The sequence below is a fragment of the Euprymna scolopes genome, chromosome 2, assembly GCF_053919585.1.
Source record: "Euprymna scolopes isolate OS-2025 chromosome 2, ASM5391958v1, whole genome shotgun sequence".
Classification (NCBI taxonomy): domain Eukaryota; kingdom Metazoa; phylum Mollusca; class Cephalopoda; order Sepiida; family Sepiolidae; genus Euprymna; species Euprymna scolopes.
This window is the reverse complement of record NC_136483.1, coordinates 20928690-20954377: the sequence shown is the minus strand read 5'-3', so window position 1 is coordinate 20954377 and position 25688 is coordinate 20928690. Positions and strand designations below refer to the sequence as shown.

At 35.4% G+C, this 25688-nt stretch overlaps 1 protein-coding gene across 1 annotated transcript in view; it reads left to right on the top strand.

Moving 5' to 3' along the window:
* Positions 1 to 25688, top strand: part of LOC145289608 (uncharacterized) — a 194307-nt gene that overhangs the window by 100392 nt on the left and 68227 nt on the right. The window contains exons 20-21 of the mRNA XM_080136424.1: positions 3683 to 3885; positions 21297 to 21387. Coding sequence (XP_079992550.1) covers positions 3683 to 3885; positions 21297 to 21387 — 294 coding nt within the window. The remainder of the gene's footprint in view (positions 1 to 3682; positions 3886 to 21296; positions 21388 to 25688) is intronic.

Sequence of the window (25688 nt, the reverse complement as noted above, 5' to 3'; positions counted from 1 at the left end):
CGCAGAGAAAAGATCATATCTATTGTACCCCGAAGAGAGTGGAAACCACACTGTGATTCTGGATATATCTCATCTACAAGATGTCTGATTAATCTGTTGATTATTAGTCTGGCCATGATTTTTCCAGCAATTGAGAGCAGAGATATGCCACGATGATTGTCACAGGAATTCCTCAAGCCTTTATTTTTATAAAGATGGTAAATTGATGCATCTTTAAAGTCCTGTGGGACTTTTCCAGATGTCCAAATGGACACGAAAAGTGCATGTAGCTTTCTGGCCAGTTTATGGCCACCATATCTGTAGACTTCCGGTGGTATACCGTCATTTCCTGGTGCTTTACCCAATGATATCTGTTCAACTGCTGCAAGGACTTCTGGGAGAGTTGGTAACGGATAGTTCTGATCTCTCGGGAACCTGCTCAATTGAGTTTATAATCTCATCGTCTGTTACCGAAGAAGAATTTAACACTGTTTCAAAATGTTCCTTCCAGCGTCTCAAGATACCGTCCTTGTCTATCAGTAATGTCCCGTCTTCTGCTAAAATTGGCGAAACTCCTGATTCTTGAGGACCGAAAACCTTCCTTATACCTTCATAAAAGGCTTTTGTGTCCTTTCTCTTGAATGCTGACTGAACAGCTTCTGCGTGTGCGGTCCACCATTTCTCTTTCATCTGCCGTAGTGTCCTCTGCACTTTCCCTTTGCAGGTTTTGTATGCCAATCTTTTTTCAGTAGAGTTTTGGTCGTCAATCCATGCTTTGTGAGCTTGATGCATTTTCTGAATTTTATCCTGGGCTTCTATATCCTGGTCATCAAACCAATCCTGGTGCTTCCGTATGGGTAAGCCCAGCACTTCCAGGGCAGTGGAATGGGTGATATTTCGTAGCGCTTCCCAGGACGCTTCTATGTTGTCAGTTATTTCTACACCATCTAAATTTTCATCCAACTTGTCAGAAAGTATTGTTTGAGTTTCAGTATTCTTAAGCAACAATACATTAATACGTTTTGGAATAGATGACTTCTTTACCTGACTGCGCCAAAGACTCAGAGACACCTTGCTACGTAGCAGGGCATGATCTGATAGGTAACAGCTTGTATGGAAGGAGTGCGTTATTTTGAAGTCACGAAAATCACGTTTCTTAGTGATGACATAGTCAATCATATGCCAGCTGTTTGAACGAGGGTGCATCCATGTGGTTTTGCGACAATTTTTCTGTTGAAAAACTGTGTTAGTGATGGTCATATTGAATTCTCTGTAGAGGGAGAGCAAATGAAGACCATTTTCATTCATTCTACCAACGCCATGATGCCCCAGAACCCCTTTCCATGATTGGAAGTCAGAACCGACCCGAGCATTAAAGTCGCCCATCAAAATGAGTTTGTCCTTATGGCGAATACCACCGATTACTTCTCGTAGTTGTTGGTAGAATTCATCTCTCTCCTCATCCGGTCTGCTCATTGTTGGTGCATAACAGCTTACAAGTGTAACCCGAGTTTCAAGTTCCAACTCAAGGGTCAAAGTCATAATGCGGTCCGATAGACCTTTGGGAAGAGATTTCAGTGATTTGGCTAGTTCTGATTTTATGGCAAATCCCACACCAGAGAGTCGAGACTCATCAGGCCCTCTACCCTTGGAGAAAAAGACATAGCCACCCTTTTCCTCCTTAAATTGAGAGACACCAGCAAGGCGTGTTTCACTGAGTGCCGCAATATCGATCTTATATTTCTTAAGTTCACGAGATATCAATGCTGTTTTACGTTCTAGTGCATTAGGATTGTCCTGGAGGGTGCGAATATTCCACGATCCAATATTAAATTTCTTACTTAATTTAGAATTATTTCGACTGCAAACTGGATACCCAGACAGCTGCAGTTCACTGTCAAGGTGAATGTGTACGAGCAATGTTTAGGGCTCCTTTTATCGCCCCTTCCCCATACATGGGGAAAGCAGTGCTATCCCTAAATAGAGCTGCTTTGCCACCAATGGAGGACACGAGCTGTGCAATTGCACACATATTTGCACAGAACGGCCATCACCCATTGGTCGCCACAATGAAGACATTCGGCTAAGGACTTCCAGTGATACCCTTCACCTATCCCCGTTACCTTCAACCTTACGCCCATGGACTTTGTTGATGCAGGACCATGTAAAACCTAGACCCCATCAAAGTTGTCAGAAAACCCACACATAGGCCTTGATTATAGTGGTAAAAGCCCGTGTACAACTATCCACACGTTTTGGTGCTGCTGATAGCACTAAATCGGTGCAAATATTTGCTACAGAGGAAGCGAACAACAGACCTCAGGTTTTATATCAGAGTGTCCCTCTCCTAGATACATGTCTTAACAAAGACTAAGGGTGCATCTCTCCTTGTGGTCAGGTATAATCCCACCAGTTTTCTGGATCAGATATATATATATATATATATATATATATATATATATATATATATATATATATATATATATATATATATATATATATATATATAGGCTCTGATCTTGACCTTTGACCTTAACTATGAAAAATGGTGAGCACCATCCCTAGGTGAGGGACCATCATCATGTCAGGTTTGATCATGATCGTTCAGGGCTGTAGGAGACTTGTACACACAGACACACACGAACGCTACTACTTTATATATATATAGATTATATATTTCTTAATTTTTTTAGGTACAAACCTCAAATAGAGACAGATAGAAAGGAATGGAGAGAGAGAGAGAGGGAGAGAGGGGGAGAGAGAGAAACAAATATATACATAAAGAAGGAAAGAATAAGAAAGATTTAAAGAGCACCTCTGTTCGCCTTGTCTGCAAACGAACTTCATCGCCTCCTCATTGGTGGCATGATCACTGACTTTGATTTTTCATTTCTGCCAACATTTTATCATGTGTCAAATTTGGACTTCTGACCCCCTGACATCTTACTATCTATCTTTGTTCTTTAAAGCAATCTCAATGTATAACAATTTTCTATTAAAAGAGGAGGAGGCAAGACATAGTTTTTTTTTTATTTTGTTAGAGCCCCACGGGAGACGCCTGACACCGGTCATGTTCTTCATACTTTCTGGTCCCTTTTCATGAAAATCAAGGAGAAATATGCTAAAAAAAAATTTTAAATGCTGGAAGTCATTTTCACAAAAAGGGTTGACGTGCTGTAAAACCAAACAAGCTGAATATTTTTAAAAGTGGCATTTAGCAATGTATAATTTTGGAGGCCTCATTCACACACACACACACTCACACACACACACACACACACACACACACACACACACACACACACCTGCTTCACTTTTTTGTTTTCAAGTAAGATTACTTGTTGTTTCATCAAATACTTCTGCATGCAAAATCCGATCCTGCATTTTGCTAATTCCTACCCTCTGATGAGAAGGAAAGTATGTCTTCGAAACTCCGTGGATTAAGGACTATCCATTTATCTAGTGTTTCCTTTTCAGATTAAATATGTTTTTAACTCCTTTCAAAGTGTTTTTTAATATATTTTAACGGTTTGCTCATATATATATATATATATAATTACACATTAAAACTACCAGTAAAACAGCAGTGATGGCATGTTCATGCCATCACTGCTGTTTTACTGGTAGTTTTAATGTGTAATTTTGATGCCAGTTTTACTGGTAGTTTTTGACATTGAATTTGGAATTAATATTTTTGTTTTAGGTGAAGCAGAAACAATACTGGGACAAAGTTGCAAAACTTTTACACCATTGTATGCCTGAAGAACAGCTTCTGCAGCCCCTGGAATTCCAGTTGACATCACTATTAGGTCAGCGATCGTTACACGCTTGTTTCCATATTTGGCAAGAGACATACCGAGAAGCAAGCTTCTACCGACAGCATTACCATCAACTATTGTTAATAAGGTAGGATTTTTAGCAATTATTAATAATATGGAAGATTTGTCTGTCACTATCCTGCTAATCCGATAAAGCAATTAGACATACACTTTTTAATTTGGTAGAAATGTTCTTCAACCTATATTAATACAAGAAATGTCTGTCTGTCTGTCTGTCTTTTATGTTTGCTTATTACAAAAGTGACGCCATTTATCCAGGCCCAAACGCCACTCGAAGATAAGGGTTAATGAATTTGCCTGGTGGACGGTGAGACCACACAGTGATCAGTGGTAATGATGGGTGTGATCGAGCAGAATTTGATTATTAAAGATAGCTGCTTAAGAACGAAAATGTTGTCATCAGCTAAGAAGCATCTCCACAGTATGGTGCTCCACAGCCAGGCATTTCTTATAGAAGTTTCGTTTAGTCTACATAGAGAAAGAGACAATTATTGATAGTGGTGTAGAGAGACAAGTTTTTATTATGAATGTTTCACAGATGGATAGACCAAAGATCGAAGCTAAGACAAGCACTTGCCATGAAAATAACAATAGAGTAGAGAGAGACCAACCAAGTCTTTATGTGAGAAAGTTGCTTGTCAACATGCTTACTATTAAGTTATTAACTTTTATTAAACTTTTAATTTGATATGACTCTTCTTTTATCTTTGGAGATCGTTTTATTATATGAAATTATAATTTTTGATAAATTATAATCTTTTTTATCAATCTTTTATGGAGAATCCCACCAAAAACAATTTTTAATGCAAATAAAAATCTGACAGTGTTTAAAAAGTCAAATACTATTTCTTTTTTTTACTTTATAAAATCTTTCACAATATTTGTCAATATACAAGACTCAAATTTCAACCTGAAAATTAATTTTAAAAAAAATTTACTTCAAATTTTGTAAATATTAAAAAAGCACACAAGATTCACTGAATTTGTCAGATGATAAACCAATGAAATATTAACAAACATCTTGATGCAAGTGGATTCAATCATTTTTAAAATCAGCAAATAGTAATTGATAATTTCGATTCACCTCTCCATTTAGTAATGACCTTGTAGAATCGCATTCAACTCTTTCATTTTGATCAAAAACTCACTTGTAATTAGCGACACGTCGAATGGACAATTTGAATGCACTTTGTTAAATAACTAGACTATTTAACTTTGACCATCAAACCCATCAAACCCAATATCATGCAAACACTTGTAATCAGTAGAATAACTAAATTGTTCAAGTAAATATCTAAAAGGGTTCATTACTGCAGGGAGTTCTGTTTTTGGTAGTGATAGGATGATTAATCGAAATCATGAATTAAAGAAATCGTAACTTTTGAGGGTATCGGAATCGGAAAAATTTTAGTCTTATTCCATGAAGGATTCTTTCAATTTTATCAATAAATATTTATCATTTTATAATTAGCAATGGAAAATTAAGTCTCTAACAAAAATGACAAAAATTTTTTCATTCAGATTATCGGAATTAGGCTCATATTTTTCTGCTTTCCGATACCTTCAAAAGTTCTGATTTTTTCTAATTCCTGATTCCAATTAATCAGCCCCGCACTACCAAGACTAAAATCTGTGGATCATTATAAGGAATTTAGATAAAAATGGCACTGAAATAATTGACCTGGTAAAAATGGCACGACTTGCTATATAAGGACGAATGGCACAAATGAAAATATGAAAATCTCATGATAGGTTTTTCAAAATTTTGGATACAATAAATAAAGGGAAAACATTTTTAAAAAATTGTCAAATCAAAAAGAATATTTACATTTAAAAGTATACGAGGATTCCGATAAATATTCGCCCACCCTAAAAAAATGAAATTCTACTTTTTTAGGCGGTTAGGCAATGTTAAAATCGAAATCGGTAATTGTATCAGAATCAGGAATTTAGAACAGAATTGGTAATTGTATCAAAACCAGGAAATATATTGGAATCGTCCTATCACTAGTTTTTGGTCAAGTTTGTTTGTTACTATGTTTGTGTATGGTCTAGTGTCCATCTCGCTTGACCAGCTATCATCAAGTGTGGTCAAAATATCGATTATAGTCTAACTTAAAAATGATTCAATTTGGCAATATCTAGATCAATAGTCAAAATCATTGAAAAGAGGAAAGTACAAATTTTTGTGATAACTTTGGTTTACTACATCATCCTGACTCATTATTTAGTTCCAATTTCTGGCCAATTAAGTCTTGCATCTTATATAACCTTGACTGCTGACAATGACCTTGAAAAATTCGGACAGAATCTCAACTTACGATTTTTTCAAATTTGATGTATGGCTCTGATGTTCTTTGATAACAGAAACCACTATTCAAAATTTCAACTTGGTCAGATAAATATTTGTAGCATTATCAACGTTTCCGTGGCATAACTTTGTCAATATCACAATTGTCACAGTTATGTAACTTGACTTATGTTCGTGTTAGTAGTGTGTTAGGACAAAAAAATAGTGCAGCACAAATGCGTATTATTTGTGCCCTTTTAAGAAACATTTAGAAAATGTACAAAAATTTCTCCTGTTTGTAAAATGTGGTATTTGAGCATATAATTTTGATGTAATGACTTTGTAATGGTTTCAGCGTCAGGTTTCCTGTACAACAATAAAAACTATTTTGTTATTCTCTAACTTTCTAGTACATGCAGGTGCTAAAATCAGGTGACCGTGAAAGTGCCAGACTGCCATAGTTATTCATAAAAAAAGGCAATTTGATGTTTCCAACAAACTCTTGCATTTTTGTTTCATTTTAACTTGAATCTTCTCATCTTGAATGTTATTTTCGCAACATTTCTATTAATTTAACCTCCGACCTTTTTCAGGTGTATCTTGTTGAACTTTGAAATCTTTGTTAAACTCAGGAATCTGCATGGAATTTCAAACAGAACTCTTTATTTAATCTACAGGGGTAGCATGCTCTTGTTCTGTCATCCATATCGAGTAAATTAATTCGGACTGGGGTAAGAAATAGCTTGTTTTCGTTTAATCCTGTTAAGATTCAGCTATTGTCTTTCAATCGTAGGCGTGTCCCTTTTATTTCTGAGATTCTTATGGATGGCTTTGCTATCGATGAGAAATTGACTTTAAATCAAGTAGTAGAATTAATTGCTCTTTTTGCTTCTCGTAAAATCGTTTCTCTCTATCGCTCTAAACACTTTCTCATGCCCAACTCCATTCTCTATCTCTACAAATCTGTTATCAGATCATGTATGGAGTACCGTTGTCATATTTGGGCCTGTGAATCTGTATTCCATTTGAAGATTTTTCATAAATTGCAGAAAGATAACTGACCTTTTTTTTTGGGGGGGGGTTGAATTTTGGAGATGATGATTGGTTATTCATATACTTTGGATTTTTTAAAGTATTTTTTTCACCTTGAGTGTCATTTTCACAAAGTTTTGGTCGTCTGAAAAATCTAAATAATACAAATAACCAATCACCATCTCAAAAATTCAGAAGTCTGCAAGAACCCATGGTGCAGTGGTTAAAGCATTTGGAAAAATTCAGCTGTAAACGTTATATTCTTCTGAAAGTGTTTAATCTGTAGACCAAAAATTGACAGAGCAATTTTGTAGAGACTGTTATGCACACAGACAGACATAAAAAAATCACTTATATATATATATATATATATATATATATATATATAGCCGCATTGATGAGCTGTGAAACAGCAAAACAGTACTGTATGTGGACGACTATATATATATATATATATATATATATATATATATATATATATACTAGATGTACTTGTCGTTGCCAGGTATTAAACGTAATGTTAAATTCCGTAAAAATGAATTCAAAAAGGAAACAGGAAAAACTGAGACATGCGCATATGAGTATTATTTTTTTTCACTTCTTGTAAGTAAAACAAAAAAAGTCAAGTATGATAACCATTAGACCAACTTGCTAAGATTTAAAAAAAAAAATATTTTCAAACCTTGTGAAAAAGTTGACAAACAGATAAAAATCTGATGATCCTCCAAGTACCAATTTTTCCATTTTGACCCTTTTAACAGCCCTTTTTTTCCGGATGGAAATCGATTAAAATGTTTTCCACATATCTGACTACCTTATATACTAAATTTCAAGTCTGTAGATAAAAAATTGTTGATTATATATAGGTTGAGAAGTGTCCTTACACACACACACACACACACACACACACACACACACACACACACACACACACACACACACATACACATACACACACACACACACATATTCCCACTTTCATAGATAGACTAGAAGATGCACTCAGCGTTACCTGGTATAAAACGTAACATTAAATTCCTTTTAAAAAAATTAAGTAAAAAAAAAAAACAGAAGGAAACCGAGACATATGCATTCGAGTATTATGTTGTTTTTTTTAATAGTTCACTTTTTGTAAGTAAAACAAAATACTCGAGCTAAGATCGAAACCAAAACCTAAAGACAGTGAATCACGATAACTATTAAGCCAGCTAGACACGATCTTTAAAAAGGCCTTTCAAACCTACTCATTCTTAATATAAGCAATCTGTCACCTGAACGATTCATGCATGCGCAGTCGTGAAACAGTTGAAAACAGTTAAAAATCCATACCAATTATTCAATTTTGATCCCTTAGCATCCTCTTTTCTTGGGGGGGGGGTAAAAAAGGATTAAAAAATTTTCACATGTCCGAATATCCTATATACTAAATTTCAAGTCTTTACATAAAAAATTCTTTGAGTATATAGGTTGAGAAGTGTCCTCACACACATGCACATTCTCACTATTATTGATATATAGATATAGATTTATGAACAGGAACAAAGCAAAATTCCTTTTTTACATTTTCTTAATTCTTTGGATTTTGCAATTCCTTGTCTACCTTCATCAAATTAAATGGATGCATCATAAAAAAATGCTCCTTCATGTTTTACCAATTATGACCTTTATTACCCAAAACTTTATCAGAATTATTATTATGAAATAACTGTCCATATTAGAGTGTTCATATTGGTGTGCAGATATATCGTGTATATATAAAGAGAGACAGGATGCATTTTAAAGGAGGACAGAGTACATTTTAATACAGAGAGACGGTGACATGTAATACACAATGAGAAGGGGATATTTAGATAGATAGATAGATAGACAGAGAGATAGTTTGACATTTATACTTTTTGACAATTCTGGGAGTGTTTCTATAAACATTAACACATATATTTCTTAACACATATTTTTGAGATGAGGATTTCCATCTTTTATCATAATGAAAGAACATTAATTATTTATGATAGCTAATGGGGAGACGCATTCTTAAGATGATAGAGACACATTCTTAGATGAGTTTATACACAGTCTTATAAATACAGATGAGTGGAACACAAGTCTATAATACAAATTCACAATACCTTCTGTTAAATAACATAACACAAAGATGCACATACAAAATTATGAAGTTATTCGTTTATTCCATTCAACCGATCAATGGCTTTGCATCAAGGAATTCAAAGTCTCTACATGATTTCTTTCTTCTCCCCTTCGCTTCCAAGGTTCGATGCCAGCTCTGTTTGTCCGACCTTGTCCCAGCCTGACTTCTGTCTGACTTACTGACCTAAAGCTCTCTATATTGAGAACTCATGACGTCATTGCATGACCAAACAACGTGCATATCGGACTCGTGGTCTGACATGCCTCTGTGTCTAAGCCTGCATTGTTCCTCACGTTTTTACAAAGCCGATTTCTCTAACCCAATTTTCAATTAACCCACTTTACAGATAAGTAATATTTTCTATTGTTCGGATCTAGATTCCTTATTTTGATTTCATTTCGTTAACAGAAACAAAATTGGATTATCACAATCCTTTTTTCAATAAACAGATATCTAACTATTTTATGTGAACTAAACAATGGTAATTCTACATTCCATTTTCAATAACATTCTGTATTATTTATTTTAACTTATGATCGCAATTCTCAATTCCAGATCTAGCTTCCCAGGTTCGAATCCTCGGCTATCCTATCTCATTTTTACTCACTTACAAGAACAGGCGACTTGTTCTTGTAACATTATGCTATCCTATGTAGCTTTGTTTTTCATAGTAGACATGATCACCTGTCACAAATTCTTGATCTGCATAAGTTTTTACATTGGATATCAATTTGCTGTTTTGATATGCCATTGTAATACAGTTTCCTATTCCAGTAGATTTTTTCTAAGAATTGCAAGCTTTTGGCACTCTCTTACTGCTGACTGTTTTCCTCCTATTTATAACCTAAGTCGGTGAACCTGAAGGAATGAAGGAACATGCCCCCCCATCTATTTTTTATTTACATCTTTTTTTCAATGGATTATTATGGAATGAACACTAATTTACCAGATTCTTAAATAAAAAAAAAAAAATGAAAAAAAAGTAGTCAATATTTAAATGTTTGTTCAGTTCCAATCGATCATCCATTTTTTTTTTTTTTACTCACCTTCACTCCAAACAAGATATATCGCTACTTGGATGTAAGGGGCTACTAATTGGGACCATCCCTTGATAAATTGGTGCCTTCTTTGTAAACAAAAAACAAAAAAACAGAATGCTGGTTTACATTACATTTAAACTTCTTCATATCAGTACAGTCAGCGAAACAGGTAGCAGGAAGAGAATTCCAAAGTCTAGCTGTTCGAGGGAAAAAACTATTAGAGTAGATAACTTTCTGGCAATTAGGAACCTCAACAGCGAACGGGTGTGATTTTATTGTTAAGCAAGTTTGTCAGGGATATGTACGTTGAAGAGGCACAAGTGCAATGTATTCATCAGAGCACACTCCATTAAAATACTTGTAAAATAGGCACAGGGATGCAACATTTACTTATGTCAACATAATTAGAGCTCACTTTCTGGAACATAATAAACATTTTTGACCAACACCTTCACAGTTTAATTAAGCTGCTTATACATCAAATTATCTCCCCCTTTTTTTATGAACGTTGAGGATCACCGGGAGAAAGAAATAGGCAAAGTAATGTTTCGTTAATGCTTCTAATCCTTGTTATTCCACTAATATTTTAATTTGAACATTTAAACATTAGTACCCATGCCTTTCGCGATGTCGGTACACTAGATGTGCAAATTTTTATGTTTAATTAGTTTTTACAGTTTTATTGTTGGTATAAAGAAAATATCCGAAATTTTGTGTGAAGAAAATATTCTACTTAGTGTTTGGATGATGTAAAAATAATTTGCTTTGAATGAATGCTGAATAGCCTTTACATCTATTTTTTTCAGATTGTCAAAAGTGTTTAATTAATTTTAACAATATTTGTGTAATGCTTTTTCTATGTTATTGTGTTTTTTTTTTAATATTTATCAAACACAAAAAATCCTTCAGACATATGAAATTTGAACTCTTCATGACATTGTAAAAAAAGTCTTTTTAAAAAAATTTTTTTATTACATTTTCATCCCAAACAAGGCACATTGCCACTTTGGTGTAGGGGGCTACTATCAGGGACAGCAATTACTGGGGCACTATGTAGGGATTTGAGCATCAAGATGTCGGTTCACATCGCACTTGAACTTCTGCATGTCAGTACAGTTAGGGAAGCAGGAACCTGGAATGGAATTCCAGAGTCTAGCGGTTCTGGGGAAGAACTACTGGAGTAGAAAGATCTTTTACATCTAGGGATCTCTACTGTGTGGGGGTTAGATTTAGCTGCCTATCGGGTTTGTCGAGGGTGTCTACGTCATGGGAACACAAGTGTTTGCAGTTCGTCAGAGCATTCACCATTAAAATACTTGTAGAACAAGCAGAGGGATGCAACGTTTCGTCGATGGGACAGAGGCTAAAGCTTAGATGCCAGTTCAGGGCCTATCAGATTTGCGACTCTTTTTTGAACCTTGTCAAGGAGCGAGAGACTAGTAGCAGATGCACCAGCCCAAATGTGACAACAATACTCCATACATGGGCGAATGGTGGCCTTATAGAGGTACAGGATACTTTCAGGTGTCAGTAGTTTTTTAGCATGGTAGAGAGAGCCTACCTTTTTCGCAGCGGCCCTGGCAATGTTTTCAATGTAATTGTTCCAACTCATGTTTCCTGTGAACGTTAGGCCAAGCAGTTTGAAAGATGTACTCTCAGACAGGGAGTCACTGGCCATTGCTATTTGTGGCAGAGAAGGTTTCTTGTAATTATTGAAGGAAACCAGTTTAATCTTGGCAGCATTGAATGTGAATATCCATTTATGTCCCCATTCCACTACAGATTGGAGGTCATCCTCTAGTGTTTCTGCCATTTCTTTAGATATGTGTTCATTTGTTTTCCTGTCATGCCTGTTATAGAGTGTAGTGTCATCAGCAAATATACCCATCTCAGAGGCAATTTTGTCGGGGAGGTAATTAATAAATATCAGGAACAATAGAGGTCCAAGAATAGACCCCTGAGGCACTCCCGCATTTATATCACACTGTTTAGATGTTCGACCCTTGACGACAACCTGGATTTTTCTCTTATCTAAGAAGGATTTAATTATGCTAAGTATTCTACCAGTGATACCATATGATTTAATTTTCCTGAGGAGACCCTTGTGCCATACCCTGTCAAAAGCCTTAGATATATCTAGAGCTACCGCTCTGCCCTCCCCCGCTTTGTCCAGTGAATGGTATATACGTTCAGAGATTACAGTGAGGATGTCAGCTGTGGAACGGGCTTGTCTAAATCCTTGTTGTTTGTCAGTCAGAAGTTTAGCATCTGTAAGGTGCCGGACTAGAGTCTGATCTATTCCTTGCTTCGTTTGTTCCAGCTCCTTTAGGTCGTTGGTCTAGTGGTCTCCATTAATTCGCTGTTTTGATATCTCATTGTAATACAGCTTCCTATTCCATAAAATTATTTCCAAGAACTGCAAACTTGTGATACTGACTGTTTTCCTCTAATTGATAACTTTAGTCTTTTGAAGTTCAATAGGCATCTCATGTTTTTGCAATAATCATCTTTGGCTTTTGATAGCTCCTTGCATCAAGTGGCTTCATGCCTTGTCTGGAGCAATTTCTATAAAAAGAAAAAGCTACTGTCTTAATAAGGTGTACTCTGTCTGCCTATTCCTTTTTTTCCAGCCAATCACATGTTTCTATTTGTGTATAAGCAAAACAACTACCAAAACACCATAATTTTTTAATAGTTTTTTAATAGTATATCGATGTGCAAGTATCCTTTGAAATTACGAGGTGCCTTAAATAAGTTTCCAGATTTTTTTCGTATGGACACTTTTATTGATAGTACACACATGAAACTCTAATTCCCTTCGAAGTATTCTCCTCTAGATGCAATGCACTTGTTGTATCGTTCCAACAATTTCTGGAAGACCCTATGGAAGTCCTCTTGTGTGAACATGTCAATTATCCTCATCACAGCCTCTTTCATCTCCTCAGTTGTTTCATGACGACAGCCTCTAAGGTTTTCCTTGAGCTTAGGCAACAACCAAAAGTAACAGGGATCAAGGTCTGGACTATAGGGAGGGTTAGGAACTGTCTTGATGCCCATCTTTGTCAAATAGTCTGTGACAAGGATGGAGTTGTGGACTGGTGCATTGTCCTGGTGGAAACGCCACTGACCCAATTTGAAGAGTGCTGGCCTCTTTCAGTGAAATCTCTTCCTGAACGCCCTTAAAATCTTAACATAGTATTCCTTGCTGGCTGTCCATCCAGTGGAAACCCAATGCATGTAGATCATGCCCGTATTGTCAAAAAAAGGGATCATCATAAGGTGGATTTGCTCTCTTGGGTTTGGGAGAGCTAGCATGGTTCCACTGGAAACTCTGTCTCTTGGTCTCTAGGTCATAGCAGTACATCCAGCTTTTATTGTAGGTTATCAGAGCATCAAGAACTGCAGAATCTGAATTGATCACTTCGACCCTATCCCTGCTATCATATTCTTTCTGATCTTTGCACAAATCTTCCACATCTTTAGTTCCTCACGAATAATTATGTGTACAGTTTCCACATTGACATCGAACTTTGCACTTCTTGTCTCTATAGACACACAACGGCCCTTGTCCATGAAATTCTTTATTTGACCAATTAACTCTGGTGTTCTGACTTCCATACCCCCCTCACACTTATCATCATCCATCACGGACTTAATGCCTTCCTTGAATCTCTTACGCCACTTACAAACAATAGTCTGATTCACGCAAGATGGTCCAAAAGCAGTCTGAAGCATTTCACACGTTTTGGTGACATTTTTTTCAAGTTTAAAACAGAATTTTATTGCATATCATTCTTCTAAAGTGTAGATTTTTTTATTTCGCCCGAATGGATCAGAGAGGATTTAATAAATGCAATCTGGACGTGAGCACACGTCCAGATTGCATTTATTAAATTCCCCAACTGTGACAGGCTTTAGTAGGGTGTATTCTAATTCCTGCTGTAGCTGTTAATTTGAACCTGAAATCATAAAAATTGGTCAGTCATCTCATAAGATGTATAGCAATACCCTACTAAATTTTACAGGGTCTACAACAATTTTAAATGCTTGCACAAAAAAGTTTAGAAACTTATTGAAGGCAGAGTGTATCATGATATAATCGTTTTCATTTTCTTTGAGAAAATGCAAATCAAGAAAAGAGACTATTTTTTAGGAAAAGTGCAGTTGAAGAATTTTCTATTGCTTTACTGAAAACTCCTGATCGTGAAAGCATTTTATTTTCAAGAATATCTTTTGTCTTCCTAGACAGAAAGATGGTTAAAAAAAAAAAAAAGAGAAAGAAAGTGTGGAAAAGTTCATGAGAAATGGTTAATACTTCACCAATGCATGTTTTCTATCTACACAAACACACACATTCTGCTTGAAAATTTTGTTATGTAATTGTGAAGAGACCGTTGGCCTCAGCCAGGATGATGGTTATATAATGTGATTTTAATTTCGCCGCCACACTCGCTTGAAAGGCCATCTCTATTATATTTAAGATTATATTCTTGAATTTCAAATATTTTGTCCATCTTTCATTGCTTTTTTACTGTAATCTAATTCTCTAAGGTTTTCCTGTATTTTGTTGTATCCATTATTTGTATGGTTCTATTTTTTCCCCCAGCTCGTTGTATTTAACTGTTAAGTGTTAACGCAATTTAAGATCGTGTAATTCTTAAATAATTGCTCTTTTAAGGCACTTTCTTTTCACAGTTGATGATATGTTTCTGCTTACCGTGTATAATAGACAATTTAAAAACGGTTTTATGTAACCACAAGATAGTTTAGCAATTGTTCTAGAAATTAATTGATACCAATTTATCAAATATTTTACTTCTGTACGATGAATATGTTTTGATGAGGATTATTCCAAAAACTAAGCTTTCTATTTTTTTTTTTAACTCCAAAAACTGCAGAGCTACAAAAACGGAAGTGGTACCATTAAAACGAGCGACCTTTTCTGCTCTAGAATTTATTTTTCTGCATAGTCACCATCATTTTCAATGCACTTTTGCCAAGAATTCAGTGACGCATCTCGGCTTCAGACGCATATCAATGACAGAGATTTGCTGTCTTGGAGCCTCACACCGTTAATATCTGCAACAGATATGAATCAAGTCATGAATGCATAAGCGTAGCTATTATAAGAATGCAACTTGCAAGAGACTAGAAAGAGAACCTTTGGTTTACTTTCGATAGCATAGTAACTCTTGCTTCCCTTATTTTGTCCTTTAGTCCTCACATTCCATGTGATGCTTCTGGCAAAGGGGAAAGAATTGCTATTTTCTTGGTCGGAATCTATCCATCTAACACTTATTTATAGCTAGTTTTTTTTTTTACCTTATAATAATATTTTTTAAGCTCCTTACATCAATAAGCTACATGCTTTGTCTGGAGCAATATCTATAAAAAAAATCCCTCTGATCCATTCGGGCGGAATAAAAAAATAGGAGGCATTACTTTTGGAATGCACCTCATACGTTAAAGTTTAATAAAAGTAATTGTGAACTTTTCTCACTTATATCGGTAAAATTTTTATAAAAGAAAAAATTAAAATTATTTAATATTTTAAATAAGGTATTAATGGGCAATCCATACTTCCCCACTATCCAACAATCTTGACGTTGTTTGCATGGCAACTGAGAAGACTGAACTGCTTCCGTAGTACCAGCTTACAAGAATTCTGATGAAAGAACTGACTCATTGAATTATCGCCCCATTAGCCTCCTCCGTCTTTTTCCAAAAATATTTGAATTCTTAACCCAGTTTTAGTCCACCATCTCATTGCTGCTAAATTTCTGTCCGACTAACAGTATGGATTTAGGTAAGCCCGTTCTACTGCAGATATCCTAACTGTAATCTCTGAATGCACTGGATAAGGCAGAGGAACAGTAACCCTAGATATATCTAAGGCTTTTGATATGGTATGAAACGACCACCTTCTCATGAAAATCAAATCATATGGAACGAATACTTAACATAATTAAATCCTTCTAAAATAAGAGAAAAATCCAGGTTGTTCTCAATAGTGGAACATCAAAACAATATGATATAAATGTAGGTGTACCTCAGGGGTAGATCCTTGGACCTTTATTATTCTTGATGTTCATAAATGCCCACCCTTATAAAATTGTCTCCAATGTGGGTATATTTGCTGACGACACTGCATTTTATAACAGACACAAGGAGAAAAGAAATAAACGCATCTCCAAGGCAATGGCAGAAACACTAGAGGAAAACCTCCAGTCTGTCGTGGAATAGAGACATAAATGGATGGTAATATTCAATACTGCCAAGTCTAAGCTTCTTTCCTTTAATAATTACAACAAACCTTCTCGGCCATTAATAGCCATGGCTAATGATGCATTACCTGAAAGTACCTAATTAAAACTCCGCGGCTTAACATTCACAAGGAACGTGAATTGAAAAAGATACATTGATAGCATTGCCTAAGCTGTTGGAAAAAAGGTGGGCTCTCTCTACCATGCTAGAAAGTTACTTACATCTGAGAGTATCCTGTACTTCTACAAAGCCACCATTTGCCAATGTATAGAGTATTTATGTCACCCATTTAGGCTGGTGCATCTGCTACTAGTCTATCACTCTTCAAAACAGCGTCACCAAATTAATAGGTCCGTACTGTCCCATTGACGAAATGTTGCCTCCCTCTGCCTGTTTTACAAGTGTTTTAATGGTAGGTGCTCCAAAGAGCCTCAAGTCCTTGTAACCTGTTCGATATAAATATACCAGACGAACCTGACAAGCAGCAAAATCCCACCCCTACACAGTAGAGATTTCCAGATGCCAGAAAGCCTTCTACTCTAATAGTTTCTTCCCTCGGACTGTTAGGTTTTTGAATTCTCTTCTGAGTTCCTGCTTCCCTGACTGTATTGACATACAAAAGTTTAAATGTAATGTAAACAAATATCTTGCTGCTCAACTCCCTACATAGTGTTCCTGCAACGTATGTCCCTAATAGTGACCCCCTACATCAAATTGGCACTGTGCCTGGTTTGGGGTTAAAATGCAATAAAAAAAAAATCACAACCACTAATTTCAAACAGCAAACGTTTTATTAGGTAAAGAACATGCTTGCTTACCATTAAACACATAATATTTAGCGATAACTAGCAGGAAGACCCGAATTTCCTGGGATTGAATGAGAATCAACGAATGTTTCACACTTCCAATACTATTATTGTCATTAAAATCTGTGAAATGAATTATTTTTAAATCAAATCGATTGATTGCCTGCTCTAGTCGGGAACCGATTGTGGTGCATTGGAAGGAAGCTTCACATGCTTCTGTGTCGTGACTTAATCAACAATGCATTGTAGTCTGCATTGCACTGTAGAGAACCTACTGTTGATTTTAGAAAATTATTTTTCATATATAACGGCTTGAATTAAAGTTTTAAATGCACAAGTCAAATATCATGGGTCAGTTGTGCTTTAAGCAGATATATTCATTTTAAACACCTCACTGTCTTATAAAAGAACTTATTGTTAATTTTATATGCCAGGTCTTCTTGTCATGCGGTGATAAAACTTTGTAAATATACTTGTGATGTTAGGCTGTATAAGGATGTTAACTTTGGTCAAAATCAGACTGCTTCTTCTTTTTTAATTTGAGTTTTTTAACATCAATTTTCGATATCTATTGGAGCCATTCTGATACAAAACTTATTTAAGAACATACCCAAACAAATAAAGTACATTTGTGTGAAATTAAAAAAAAAATCAACCCAGCCGTTTCGGAGTCTATTGGGAACGTGCTCTCTCTCTCTCTCTCTCTCTCTCTTTCTCTCTCTCTCTCTCTCTCTCTCTCTCTTTCTCTCTTTCACACACACGCACACAAATACATACACATACACACACACAAAGTGCCTTTCATATACAAGTAGAGATAAAGATTAAAGTTTTGTTAAATTAAAACTGTAAAACATGTTGGTTAAATCATAGCTTGAAACACAGTATGTATATAAGCAACAGAGATGGGCATAATCATATTTGCATCAATTATCGTTAGATCATTGAAGTTAAACAACATTGAGTCTGGCCAGTACCAAATGGGTGACCATTTGGGAATACTAGGAACTGTATGTATTCAGGCAAGTGAGTATGCATAAGAACCCCTTGGAGATGAATATCTCTGCCTTACATAGTTCTAGGTCACCCTAGGGCAAGGTGTAGCACCTGTTAGCCTTCCTCTGATATTTCAGAAAGTTACCATACAGGAGTTAGATGGAGTTCCTTGCCCATTGAAAGTAATACATAAAAGGGGACTTTATTGAACAAACGGGTAGAGGGAATCCATTGGACCTATATAGCAGTTATGGTGTCACAAAACAACAACAACAAAAAATGAAACACCTGCTTTCAATTTGTCATGAGCCAGCATGGAAGTAGTAAAGCTCAGAAAACTGTCATGAGAATACACGTCAGTGCACAATCTGGTCTGGCCAGAAATAGCAAAATAATCGAGATAGACAGGTTATTTGCTAAATTTAAAAAAATATTTTTTATGCTCAAATTGAACTACAAAATAATTTTAGAAATTTTAATATGAAAAATTTCATTCTTCATCTATAATATAAAGCTGAATGTGTGTTGTGGTCACGAATAGGCTCCTATATGGTTGACTATTTTAAAAAACTGATTACATATAATGATAGAAGATGTATCGAGACACAGGAATGGCTATGTTTGATCTGGCAAAACGGTGGTTCATTAAAATTGTGGGGTCTGCATTCGCGCCTGGTCCACAAAGTATGGAAATAAAAAATTTAAAAATTAAAAAAAAAACGTTTACAAGTGTTTTTGATATAAATGTACATAATAATACTTTGATAAGTATGTTGTAACTTAAATAGGGATGGTATAATAAAATTGTGGGGTCTGTGTTCGCGCCTAATGAAAATAGGCACAAACTTTAATAAAGACTATTCATATCTATCTGTGTAAGTATACTTTGATAATTATGTTTCTGTTTGAAGAAATATGGTATAATAAAATTATGGGGGTGTTCGTTCGCAGCTGACTTCTATAGAATGGAAATATGTCACAAAGTTTAACAAGGTTTTTTAATATAGATCCACAGAATATTGTGATCAGTGTTTCAGTGTGAACAGGTATGGTATAATAAATTATGGGGTTTATCTATTTTATTTTTATTTTCATCATATTTTGCTTTGGTTTTGATACCCCCAAATTCAACCCAAAGTTACAACCCTTCCTTTTCATAACCTATCATACTTTCATAAATCAGAGTCCATTTTCTGTAGGCTGTTTTTGAACCCAGTCAACGACGTGTACTTTTGCTAGTAATTAAATAAAATAAATATTTTTTAGTACAATTTAAGCAGTCGAATTATCTCCCTTACTTTTGATTGGTACCAAAGTCAAGGTTTAGTGTTTTGCTTGAAAATTGACCAATACCACATTTGGGTACATGCTTGTATTCTGCTGTAAATAATCCTTAAGATATAGTGATTAATAATTGATATCGATTTTAGGCTTGCAAAGAATGGGGAAATTAGAGAGCCAAACAGACAAGTATCATCTTTTACAAAAGTTGTATATATTTATTTTTTGTTTTATTTGAATTATTTGGACTATTGTACGTGTCTTAGATGTCATTCCTATAATGCATCAGCCGATGTAGTCTCCAACCTTCTTCACATATCTTTATCGAATTCAGAAATTTTTATTTTGATCTTGGGAATTGAACTGAACTTTTTATTTAATCCACGGGTAGATTGTTCTTGTTCCATCAGCCATGACTGAGTAGAAGTTTTAAGTAATTCTTAGTATCACATGTACTGGGGGTTGAAAACTATTATTTAGAACTGATTATTACTTAGCATCTTTATCTGTGGCGCCATAAAATATTGTAAGAATAACATCCAAGACAAGAACTGTAGTTTGAATAATCCAAATTATCCAAATAATCCAAATTATCAATCCTCATTGATATTCCTAAATAAAATATTAATTATTGCAAGAAATAACAGTTGTTTTGGACTTTTTAAATAAACAAAAGGAAATTTAAACATATTTGCAGCATAAGGACTGTACTATCATCAGAATTTTCAAGTAGTTTATGTAAAACGCTGGAAGATATTGAATAAAAGTTTTATGATTTTTTTCAAACAAACACTGTCCAATTTTTTCAATTAAAATATCATTTCTGTTATTACAAAGATAATTCAATGAAAAATGTATTTAGAAAAATGAAAACAATATTGTTTTTGTTGTTAAAAAGAAATACTATGAACAATTATTTGACAATTTTTACAAAACTTTAGGAAAATTGAAATTTAAATCAAGAAAAAAAAAGGTAAATTCCATGAATAAATATATTTTTTAAATTTTACATGATAAATATTTGTTTTTTTTTTAATAATAAACCAATGTTAGCAAATATTAAATATTTTATGCGCTATTACGATTTCATTGATTCAACGTTTCAGCATTGTATGCATGTGTTGGCATGTGTAGGACAGCTTTAAGAAATTGACTTTCAGAGTAGCCTATTCTTGGTCAGGTCTTTATTTATTCCTCTTTTCTTCAGGTTCATTTTTGTTGTATTTTCTCATCTTTTCCTTGGCCTTACCCAGTTAACTGACCTTGCTACCTCAACTGTTCTACATCTACTAATACAATAGCCTGGAAAATATCAATGATAGAACGATTCTTATTCTGCATAAGTACTCATATTTGTTCATGCGTTGCTTATGCTTTGAAAGTAATAGCCTATTTGAGATGTTAAAGTCATTCCTTTCATAAGTTAATAGAACAGAATTGCTGAATCTACTTATAATTGTACATATAAAACTTTATTTTAAACTGTAAGTAATAGAAATCCTTCACAAGAGCAAGTTTTAAAAACTATGCATAACGTATCTATTAAGTTATTAATTTAAAAAATGTGACATTTGTAAAATTAATTGAAAGTGACATCTTTTTCTTGAAAAATATGAAATACAGATACCTTCATATCTGGAGAAGTTGGGCTCTGTACCGTCGACATCTGTCCCAAAAATGTCATGTATTCAGAAAACGGAGGATACAATTATTGGTAAGTCGCTTTCTTATCTTTATAATAACTTGTTTCTATGATAGTACAGGGTGGAATGATAAATTTGTCACCCTAAAGAAAACAACACTACAGCTTTATTTTAAAACTTTTATTGAAAAAAATTAATTCCGGTAACTTGATTATGTAAAAAAAACTGACATCTATTCAATGTAGCCGCCTTCAGCCTCAATCAATGTCTCGATACGAGTTTGGAACTGGGAGCATGCCTTTTCTACAAGCGCTGGCAGGAGCTTGGCAAATACTCAGTGAATGGTGGCGATCAGGCTAGCTATGATGCTGTGGGAGGTCATGTTGGTGATGTTCTCAACATATGACTAAGCGAAGTAGTCCAGCATGTTCCGGTTGGGGGGGGGCAGTGAGAGAAGGGTACAAAGTCATAGCACTCCTTCTGAAGCCAAGCCTGGGTCTCTTTGGACTTGTGGGTTGGCAGCAATTCCTGCTGCCACACCCAGGATCTGCCAATCAATTTTTACCAAAGTTAATTCCTTTATACAGCCTAACATCACAAGTGCATTTAAGAAAGTTTATTACCACACAAATAGAAGGGTCAGGCGTATAAAATCAACAGTAGTTTCTTTTATAAGACAGAGGTGTGTTCAAAACGAATGTTTCTTTTTAGAGCACAATTGAACCATGATACTGGACTTTTACATTTTAAACTTTAATTCAAGCCATTATCTATTTATATATCTACAAAAGTGAGGATGTCTGTGTGCGTGTGTGTGTCTGTGTGTGTACATTTCCCTACCAAATTACTCTGTCAATTTTCAGTCTACAGACTCGAGATTTGACATAAGGGATAATGAGATTTGTGAAAATCTTCATAATCAGTTTTTGGCCAGAAATTTGGCTGTCAAGGGATCAAAGTTCAACAAAACTCTACCAAAATTCCTCGGTAAATTTTGGGTCTAAACACTTGAATGTTTAGATGTAGGTTAATTGGGCATGGATCGAAGATTTTAATTTAATTTAAGGCCAAAACAATAAATATTTAGGAGTCAAAATTGAGGTCACATTTTTTTAAAATTCGACCTCTGCGGTCTCTACCAAATTACTTAGCGAATTTTTGGTCTAAACATTTGAAATTTTACATAAAGTGTATTCAGACATACTACAAGCTTTTTAATCGTTTTTTGGCTGAAAATTTGGCTGCCAAGAGGTCAAAGTTCAAAAGATTTTATCTTTGTGGTGTCTAGCAAACTATTCAGCAAATTTTGGGTCTAAGCATTTGAAATTTTACATTAATGGTATTGAGACATGCAGCAATTTTTTTATTCAGCTTTTGGGCGAAAATTTGGCTGCCAAGAGGTTAAAGTTGAAATAGTTCACCTTTGCAGACTCTCCCAAACTCCATCGCCAATTTTGGGTCTAAACACTTGAAATTTTAGATGTAAGTTACCTGGACATGAATCAAACTTTTTAATATATATATACTTATGCACATAAAGTTAGGAACGGTACATAGGGCCTGAGCAAAGCCGGTCTGAACTGCAAGTATAAAATAATTTTATAAAATCTACAGTAGGTTCTCTACAGTGCAATGTAGACTACGATGTATTATGAACTAAGTTGCTGACAGGAAGCATGCAATCCATCGATTTGATTGAAAAAATAGACGATTTCACCGATTTCAATGACAATAAAAGTATTGGAAGTGTGGAACATTTGTTGATCCTTATTCAATCCCGGACAACATTGAGTCTCCCTGCTAGTCATGTAATATTACCGGTCCTAATACTTCACGATTCACACAAGACATTGGATGGATAATAAGCCCTTAGAGACCACTTGGATGTTCTAGTGCATCTTATGGACCATCATCTGGGGTAATGCCGTGTCCATTATGACGCCATCCTGCAGCATCAATGTCTTTATGAATAAAACAAAATACTTTGACCTTTAGAGATCATCATCATCGTCGTCATCATCATCATCATCATCATTGGTTTAATGTCCTTTTACATGTTAGCATGTGTGAGATGGCTTTAAGAAACTTACTTCCAAAGCAACCTATCTCTGGCCAGGTCTTTATTTATCCCTCTTCTGGCTATTAACACACAAACAAAAACAACTTAGTACAAAACTCCTACTTTAACAGTAAAGCTGTCATTAAAAACTGTTAGTTTTAACACGACTTTGAGAATTCTGTAAATTGCTTGAACAACCGCTAGTTTTCACAAAGCTCGCCTAACAGACGCTCTTGGAACTCTGTCAAAACCTTCTTTTTTTTTCTTTTTTTTTTTACATGGAGGTCACCACTTATCAAGGCCCGGAGGCCACTCAGGGATAAGGGTTATTGCATGTACAGTAATCAATGAGATAGTATTGTAGTAATCATTAGTATTGGAGATTTGATAGAGTGTCTTACTTAAGGGGCGGTTTGTCAGGAATTTTTTTAGACTTGAAGACATCCAAGTTGTAGTCAGGTGGGAAACAGGCAAATGGAAGAGAGTTCCACAGACATGCATGTCTGAGAAAGATGCTCTGCTCATGAAATCTACATTTGGATTTAGGCACAGATAGAGTACCCTTTAATTATGAATTCGTCTAGGGAAGTGGTTGGCCCTATGCCAGTTTCACTTAGAAAGAATATGTCTGGTTTCCTCTCCTATAATTGTGTTTCGACCTCTGGAAGGTTGGAACGTAGACCCCTGATGTTGGAGAAGGAGACATGGTAGTAGGGGTCTACGTTGGAGGATGGGGTTCTAGGTTTATTTGTGTTTTTTTTTTTAGATTTGTCATGTTGAGGTTTTGGGATTTGTGGAGCAGGTCGATAGACCTGGTTGGAGCAAGACAGAGAGGGAAAGTAAGAGAGAAAAAGACAAGAAATTTTTTTTTTTTTTTGTAGCACATGATAAGATAAAGCCATAACAATTACCCACTAGTATGGCATCGAGAGGCCCTACCAGAAACTACTGTATGGTCCAGAATCCATTCACCAGATGGCAATACAGCAGCACCGGTACTTTGCACCTGCTGATAGGACAGCCTCCTTAGTGGTTAGTTAGGTTCGGGTCTCTGACTATCAGGTGGATAACATCAGCCCAGATGAAACGTTTACCTCCAGCACCCTCACTAGTGACATGACCACTAGGATAGACATAGAAACAGAAATTTTCCGACATCTCATGCTACTGTTCACAAAGTACTACCGACCTGGGAAGCAGCTTTTTCTTCACCCTTTGTCAGAAAAACCACTCATTGGAAATGAAGACTGAAGGACAAAAAAGGAGAAGCGAGAGTTACTGGAGCTGCCGATAACACATCCACATGCATTATCTACTCTCCATTTAAAAAAAAAGAGAAAAAAAAGGTGAGACAGACTTATTAATATCTATTTAGTATAAGTCCGTTGCCCTTTTCCCAGCTTAGGATAGTACTTGAAGATAGTCTCCCCTCCCATGTTACTTTTTGCCTTTATCTACCTCATGCCAGAATGTTCGACTATTCCAGCTCCACCCCATAATAAATATGCTATAATGGAACTTTTATCAAATTGAAAAGTCTGGTTATTTTAAAAATCCACAAAGGCAAGATACATGTTCTTCTTAAGTACCTCTCTTGCATTTCTTTCAGGATAAATATATCACTAGTGGTAGTTTGCCCCAGCATAAAAACAAATTGTGTTTCATTTATATTTATTTGATTTCTTATTTACTGCTCAGTAATTCTCGCAATCAATTTCAATTCCTAATCCATCAATTTTAAGTTTCTGTAATTACAAGGTGGAATGATAAATTTGTCACCCTAAACAAAACAACACTACAGATTTATTTTAAAACTTTTATTGAAAAAATCAATTCCGGTAACTTGATTATGTAGTAGACCTGACAATCACCGCCTTGATATGGGTCCAGAAAAAAGTGATATGATTTTATTCAGGCATTGAAATGAATACTTTTTCCTCTTTTAGGAGAAAAGAAAGAAAAAAAAAACATAAAAATTATAAACCTTCATTTTACTGCTGACAAAAGTCAAACCGTGAAAACTTTTATGCAAAATACTGATTTGTGTGATTTGTGTGATGTCTTTCGGCGGTCAGAGCCCTCCAAGGTCACTGCGGCAAGCGGCCTCTAGTTGGGACGGTATAGGCGGCGTCGAATCAACAGACCGCTGCACCATTTCGCTGTCCCTCTTTACACAGACAAGCATGTGGCGTAAGCTATTGGATTCACTGCGTCTCATAGCGGTATAACCAGGGATCTGAGGTTCGTCTGGTACAGACTTCAGCCAGGTATTCAGCACCGACTTGAACGATTCTATTTTGCAGTTCGTGATCT